Here is an 8,030-nt window from a genome sequence, read left to right on the forward strand (position 1 = left end):
TCCCGTGTAATAGTTGTTTATCAACAAATCATCGTGTATTTTTCAAATACATAAAATGAAGAAAACATGAATTACATATCGGTCGATGATAACTTTGATTTGAGAAAATTCTTCTCGGCAACATAGTTCTCTTGAATGTAATAGGAAATTTTCAAGGCAGGAAACTACGTTCCTCTTTGCGGTTTCCTCTTCCTCCTTTCTTCTTTCAACAAATCGTTCGTCATTTCGAAAATACGGTAGCCATGTCCGAACACAGAGGAATACAAATTTCTAAATGATTTTATCGCAATCTCTCACGGTTCGCGTTTAAAAATTTCAATCGGAATTCCATTAAACGAAGATTAAGTAATAAGAAATTAAGAAATACGTGATAAATTTCTAAACATTTCCACTTCCTCTCCACTTCCTTTGCGTCATTCATATTTATATAGAAATAAAAACCAAAAACTACTTTTAACGACAATGAGATTGTATTCCAATTGATCGATATTATAAAATATCAATGTACTTTCTTCTCTAAAAATGATTATCGATAATCAGCGAATGTTACTTGCCAACAATTACTGCCGAACAGTACTTCGTGGCACATAAAATCGTGTTATAAAAAAATAAATCATCCTTCCGGATTATTACCGATAACCCTGTGCACCACAGATTTCCACATTCTCTATATTCTCTATATATTCTCTATATTCTCTATATTCTCACATTTTCATTTCGTCGAATTCGCTTTAATTCAATTTTATTTCCCATGTCCTTATAAATTACGAAAATTAACTCATAACCTTGTCGATCCAAGGCACGAATTTCTGAATATTGGTATATACACCTGGCAAATGTTCTCGACCGCATCCTATACCCCAGGACACAAGACCAATTAGTACGTGTCTTCCTTCGACGGACATAGTTAAAGGACCGCCCGAGTCTCCCTATTCGGAAATGAGTTTCTAAGTATGTTTGTGAATTAATATTTACGAATCGTTACTTAACTTACCTGACAGGAATCTCTCCCACCTTCCTTATAACCTGCGCATAAAAACACGTCATGAATGGTTTCTCGTCTTCCAGCTGCTCTAAACCAACGTTGACATCTTTCGTTTGGAATTACCTGAAAATAATTTACTTTTTTTATAATTTTGATAATCCACCGAATTTTCAATGATACGCTATACACATGTGCGTGTGTATATACATATGTAAGTGTCACTCTGCCCACATATCGCGTGTTATACGAACTTCGACGTCAACCTCTTGAAGAATAGACGGCGCTGAACTTTGTCCATGCCTAGTTCTACCCCAGCCGGCAACCGTGGCTGTACGTCCAGATAACTTAAGACTTTTCGCCGGTAAACAGACAGGTACGATATGTTGTTTAAACGCCACTGTTTTCGAAAGTTTCACCAATGCCACATCATTTCGGAAGTCCGTTGCCGAGTATTGCGGATGAACCTGTAATTTTTAATAGCAAAGCATTCAATTCTCTCTCTCTCTCTCTCTCTCTCTCTTTCTCTTCACACACGCGCTCACGCACACACATGTTTATATGTATCTATCTATCTCTTTACCTTCCGTGCGAAAAGGAAAAGAAAAAAACGTACAACATTTCCACCCACCTCCTTCCTTTCGACATTAAATTCTTCGTGTAGCAGTCGTTCGGATGCATCCCTGACGTCCCATTCACCGAGACGTACCTTTAGATTACCATTCGGTGTTCTATATAAAAAGAAACATTAATCTTTACTATGAAAAATCAAAATTTTCAATTATCCAATATTATTCCTACGTATTACAAATGTTTTACTAACGTTGCAACGCAATGCGCTGCAGTAACGACCCATCTGTTATTCAGTAAAGCACCGCCGCATGATAACTTCTTTGTTAAAAATCCCGACTTGATAATGGCAGCCTAAATATCGAGAAGAAATATAATTTAACGATATCGATTGATTTACTCATTACAAAAATTTATCGGCTCATGTATTATGATTTTTTTCAAAAATCACTTACCTGCCAAGGATGACTACCGAAATTGGAACTATGCCCACCCACGATTCTATTGCTTCTCGTATAAAGTTCACCGCAACCTGTAACGTAAAACGAATTCATGTATGCAAAATTTTCCCATTAGTTTCCCATGAATTTCACACGAATTACGTGAATGATTATTTGAAATAAAGCTACATTACGATTAACTAGACTATAGGAAATTAATCGACTAGAGGAAAAAAGAGATATATGTATATATATAGCTACTGTATTTATATGAATGAGAATTTGGTCAACGCATAAGACGCATACAATGTAAACATATCATTTCTTTGCTTTAAGGTTAAACGATCACGTTACCACGCTACCACGTTAAACGTGGTATTCGATATCGATATAGAATACATACATACATATTCATATTCGATATCGATGTCACGAACATTTAAATATTTTGCCAAATTGAATATTTTTGCAAATCTTACAATGGTCTCTTGCCCATAAACTTCTTCCTCGTAATATCCGATGATCACCCCCATTCCTCTAATTTCTTTCTCCTTCTTTTTTTCTTTCATCTCCTTACTATCCTTCACCTGATATCTATTTTTGATGTGATGATAGCGGTAAAGCCACGTACGAAAGTGTGCGAATAGATAGAAAAGAGATGTCAGACAGAAAAAGAGAGATGTGAAGAGAAGAAAAATATTTTCTTTTTTCCTTATTCCGATCTAGCACGCATCTTTTATCCGTTAAATCATTACTGCAAATACCGTTGCGAATTTGGAAGAGTAAGGGAAAACATAGAGAAAGTCTGGCAGAATTTTTAAGTGGCAATCAGAAATAGGAGTTAATACATAGTTTGATGTAGACTAATTCATATGCGCGCGCGCACGTGTGAAAATATATATGCGTATATATGTGTATATACATGTGTGCATATACGCATATTAATACTGGTGCAAAACTTTTGACTGTGCTTTTTGACTTCATGCGGATTACCACGATATTTGGAATAATCCACCGAATTTGAGACGTCCTCGTTTGGTGTGTGCATCCCCAAAATTTGGGGATAAGCGGCATCATATTCATCCTGAGGATAATCAAGCTGGTGTGGATGGTAAATCGATGGACGACTCGTATACACAGGTCGATCGTAATCCCATGTCTGAGAAGACTCATAAACGGTTGTTGGTTTGTGCGCGATGTCGGTATACAGGTAGCTCGTTCCATGTTCATGCTGACCACTATACGCCGGTTTACTTGGCCTTGCCAAGTTGTCGTAGATTTGCACATCATCGTCCACATAGGGATGTTGATTTCCCAAGTTTAACGAAAGCGCTATGTTTAAACAACCTCGATTTTATCTTCTCCACGTAATTAATCACTATTTCCGATCAGCCCGAAAACATTATTACAATTTATACAGGTTTCTAAGGTTTATTTAATTCTACTTGTAATTGCGTTCATTCGATCCGAATTAACCCTGGTTTCATATATATATATATATATTTCATATATCCCAAGAACGAAACACCTCGATATATCCTCTCCGTCGTGTCTATCGTGTCTACGATGTATTATTTCCTTTTCCCTTAACTAACTATTAAGCTATTTCAAATACATTTTATCGCACCAACACTTGCATTCCATATGATAACCGATATGATAACCAGACAATGCATAATGATATTCGAGAATTTGACATCTTAAATTGGATGCCTAAAAGAGTAAAAGATGAAACGAGAAAAGGAATGATTCGATGAAAACTCACTAGCGTTCTGCAGCAACCCGATTGTCGGTCGTGGTATTTTTTCAGGAATGTCATCGTCATCGACGCAACAACTCCATATCAATCCTCCGGAACATAAATCGACTGGACGACCACCTCCGAGAACGCAACTGATACTAAGGCCACAATCGAATGTCGCTCCTTTGTAGGTACACGTTTGAGGTATCACTAAAACAAAGTACATAGTTGTCAGGAATCACTCATTTCCGTTGCCTTACAAACCACATCTATATGCATATATGTATGTATGTATGCATGTACGTATGCATGTATGCATGTACGTGCATACATATATACGCATACGCGCGTTCACCCCCTTCCTTGCTACCCCGTCCCATACCCGCCCGGCCACACACGCGCACACGCATACACAAACCAACATTAGGCATGTTATATAACATGTAACATGTATAATTGAAAATCGTAACTAGTACGTTACGTACGTTATTTTGTATTATTTCATATAATGATAATTATATCGCTCCTACGTATCCGCGAGCAAGTAGGAAAAAGGTTTACGAGCTAATTTTTATATGATAAAAATTAGATATGACAATGATCATCGTACTAATCATTCGCACTCTGTCGTTATTCGTTTATCAATGTTGCTAAAGTTGACAAAATGTTTTTCACGTGTTACGTCTCGTTGCGTCTTGTGTCGAGTTTCGTTGTCGTCGAGTCGCGTACTCGCGTCCCGATGCTTCGTCGTACGATATATCGCATTGCTTTCTTTCGGTCTGTTTGCCGAGATAAATACACGGCTGCTTTCGTTTCAAATTACGATTTCATAAGTGAAATCGTAAATTCGATGCATCTACGCGACGAGATCGAGTAGGAAAGTCGGACAGCTAGTGCTTTGATTATCCGTATATCATCCACGAATATGTCTCTTAGTGCAATTAAATCTTTCGCTGTCAAATTACCGATCGTACATTGTTCATCGTCTGTCGTTATTTTTTTCTTTCTTTTTTTTTTCTTTTTTCTCTTTTCCTTTTTTTTTTTTTCTTTTTTTTTTGTCGCATGCTGCTTTATGTTTTCTCTTGCTTCTTTTCTGTTATTCGGCTAAAAATATTATTTAACGGTCGATCTTTCTTGAAGTTCGATTTATTTTTCAAGGGGAACATCATTCTTCTATTTCGATTTGTCTTATACGAAACGTACTTCTACCCAACATGTCCATTAAGCCATTCTGCAGATCGCTATTATGACCTCGATGATCTCCGGTATAATTTCGTTTCTTCCTCAGAGCTTCGACGAGCAGAGTACCTTGTTGTTGACTGTTCAATTTGCGGCTTCTTCCTTCTCTGTAATTGGTCCTTATCAACTGCCCCGATTCCTCGCTATTCATCTTTTCCTTCAGCCGACGAAGAAATTTGGGAAAATCGTTCTCTTCGACGCTATCATCGAAATATCCGTCGTCGATATTTCGTCTATTTACTAACCGTCTTTGTTTAATATTCCTTTTATCCGAGATCGAAATATAACTTTCGCTATCGTTACCAACATCTTCGGCTATGTCACGAATACGCTTCCCTTCGAATTGCCTTTTCCGATTTCCAATCGCATTAAACTCCGACGAATTTCCTCTCTTCAGATAATCCAACCTACCTTCCGATTCATCTTCATTTCTATTTCGAGACTTTTCCAAATTATTGTCATCTCCTCGATCCTTCCACCATCCTTCTCCTCTTCCATCGAAGTTCACGCGTTTTTTTTTATCGATATCCACCTTTCGTACAAAGCTATCAACGTACGGCTTTCCTTCGAATGGATTTCCAATTGCCAAACTATTCTCCAGCTTGCCCGTTTCTCTGAGACTTTTATTGGTCAGCAGTTGCTTTTGAATCCGTAAGCTCAGAGACTCTTGCTCTGTAACCTGTCCGGTAGACAATAACGACAATTTCTCCGCTCTTTCATTTTTCCTAGATTTCTGCAATTTCGAAAACCAATTGCGTAAATGTGACAAAGACGGTGTAGTAGAAGTAACCAAAGGCCGATCGTAACTCACTGCATCGTAGTTACCGTGCTTGAATGCGGTAGCAGTTACTATGAGAAACACGTGTACAACCACAACCACACTCATGATCTAATATGCTTCTAATTTATTGTACAAATAAATTAGGCCCGTATTAACGTGTCGTCACAAATCGCGTCATAACAGATACGTAAGTTACTTTTCCTTGATAAAATTCTCGACTTGATCGACTTGATCGACTTGATCGACTTCATTCCTTTGTTATCGTTGAAAACCGCACAAGTTGATGATAATCCCGGAAATATATCGATCAAATCGGGCCTTCGACATTTTACCTTCATTCCATCGATCGATTCGATTCAATGGTATATATCACCTGGTAAATTCCTGTCACAGGGATGATATCGAAATCAAAGACCTCTGCGCGTGTATCGCCTCTTTGAGAATGTTGCACGATAAATAATGCGTTGATTAGAGAGTAACGTTCGTTCCCCTGTCAAACTTGTTGGCCACCGTTTATACCCATGCACAGGCTTTTTTCTTTGCAACAGTCTTCGATATTAATTTTCACCTGGCCTATCGACTAATCGATGTGCTCCACCGACTGACTCGAGACTCTACCGGCATTCAAAGAAGCGTTCCTGGCTTTCACCGACGTCAGCTTTCTCATTGCTATGATAGCACGTCCTTCCTAACATTGGTTCCCCACTTGTTCTCTTCTTCACTCTCTTTTGCTTTCTTCCCCCCACTCCTCAGTGTCGTCTTGTCTTTTTCTTACCCTCTGCGTCCCTTTCTCTTCCCACGCGCGCACGTCTATGTACCGTATCATTGTTCCACCGGCAATACAATCGAGTAATTGCAACAATAATCGAGAAATAACATAAAAAAATACAGTTCTAATCGACATTCAGATGTATACATGCTATTATTGTATCCCAAGTTGTAATCTCGTTAGACTGACTAACAATTAGTTCGGTAGTACAACGATAAAGCGTACAAACGACGAGCGAATCAACGAACAAATGTACGTATGCACCGATATCGAAACTACGTTGACGCGATAATAGCGTAATGAAGAAGAAATGATTAAATTTCTTCTTAAATAGAATGATTCGAAATGTCTAATTTCCCGTCGCGTTGTATATTCACATGAAACTTACGTCCGAGCTCGTCGAGAAATCGTGTCTGCCCTTCTGAATCGACTACATTTTCCATTGTAGTTTCCTTTGTTGTATCTAGATCTAGAATCGAAATGTGTAATCATATTAGCATAAACGTCATGCAAAAGAACAATGACTGATGTTCTATCGAAGTGTCGTGATTGATATGCATTCATGTTTTCGTGAAAATTAAGAGAAACAATATAAACATACTATTTGCTTCTTTTCATCAATTCAGACTCACCAAATTTCTCTAAATATCGGTCATTTTTCCTGTCATCGGCTTGACTATAGAATCCAACGAGGAGCAGAACAAAAGGCAAACGTGCAGGGAAATTCATTTCCTCTCCCCCTTTCCTTCTCCCGCTCTCTCACTCACTCTCTCTCGCTCTCTCTCTCTCTCTTTCCCTCTCTTCTCAGAGATCTAAGACGACCGACTTCTTGGCGATGTTGTACCTCTTCCAGTTGTTCCGAGATGCAGAGGAACACGTTAAATTTTGATCGATATTTAGCAGAAGTTTCCTGCCTGTGCGATATCTTTTCCAACCAAATTGTTTTATTCCTTGCCCTTTTTGGAACATTTATTCGACGATGATAACTCGCATAGTGATTTATTTGAACAGAATCGCAACAAAAAATTCAATCGATGGTCCGACATTTTTGCCAAACTACTTCTCCACTTTGTTCTTTTTAAATCGAGTTCAGGAGAATACGATAGAATTCTGGGTAATACAGTCGATCGATTGCATTTCTAGTTCTTTCAATTTTCATAACACATCTTCTTCCTTTTTCTCCTTTTTCGTTGTCGCTAAATTATATATATATACACTTATCGAATAATAATAAAAAGACAATCCTTCGTTTCGCAGAGTACACTTTAATCGATGATATTTCGATGAAAGGAACACGAATTTTCGTTCTTTAATTTCGTTCCTGAACTCTGTTTCTTTCTCTTTTCCTGTGTATCTTCCGTGTACCGTAAGGACACGCGAAGCGTAGCGAAGGCATTCACACGTAGTGTGGTCCGGTAGAAAAGTGGGTCGAGAAACCAGGTCACCGAAACAAGTAGCACGTTGTCTTTTCGCGTCGTTGCTTCCTAACACGTTCTCAGTTCCCTACA

At 38.3% G+C, this 8,030-nt stretch overlaps 1 protein-coding gene across 1 annotated transcript; it reads right to left on the reverse strand.

Moving 5' to 3' along the window:
• Positions 1–773: 773 nt before the first annotated feature.
• On the reverse strand, positions 774–5,858 carry LOC108554016 (uncharacterized). The gene is made up of 9 exons (XM_017909145.1): positions 4,937–5,858; positions 3,758–3,943; positions 2,986–3,324; positions 2,008–2,084; positions 1,806–1,906; positions 1,614–1,713; positions 1,237–1,449; positions 995–1,108; positions 774–929 (listed from the first exon to the last, which is right to left on the reverse strand). Exons 1-9 carry the CDS (start codon positions 5,856–5,858, stop codon positions 774–776), a joined length of 2,208 nt encoding a protein of 735 aa, XP_017764634.1.
• Between the last annotated feature and the right edge of the window lie 2,172 nt (positions 5,859–8,030).

This window comes from Eufriesea mexicana, unplaced genomic scaffold (assembly GCF_001483705.2).
Source record: "Eufriesea mexicana isolate 0111107269 unplaced genomic scaffold, ASM148370v2 scaffold15236, whole genome shotgun sequence".
Taxonomy (NCBI): Eukaryota; Metazoa; Arthropoda; class Insecta; order Hymenoptera; family Apidae; genus Eufriesea; species Eufriesea mexicana.

What these genes read in the sequence shown, in the direction of transcription:
- LOC108554016 (XM_017909145.1), bottom strand. Translation starts at nt 5,858, where the DNA reads ATGAGTGTGGTTGTGGTTGTACACGTGTTTCTCATAGTAACTGCTACC. An exon ending in AATGGACATGTTGGGTAGAA is followed by an intron (nt 3,944 to 4,936) that starts GTACGTTTCGTA and finishes ACTTTGTTTTAG; the next exon opens with TGATACCTCAAACGTGTACC. An exon ending in CGGGTTGCTGCAGAACGCTA is followed by an intron (nt 3,325 to 3,757) that starts GTGAGTTTTCAT and finishes GTTTAAACATAG; the next exon opens with CGCTTTCGTTAAACTTGGGA.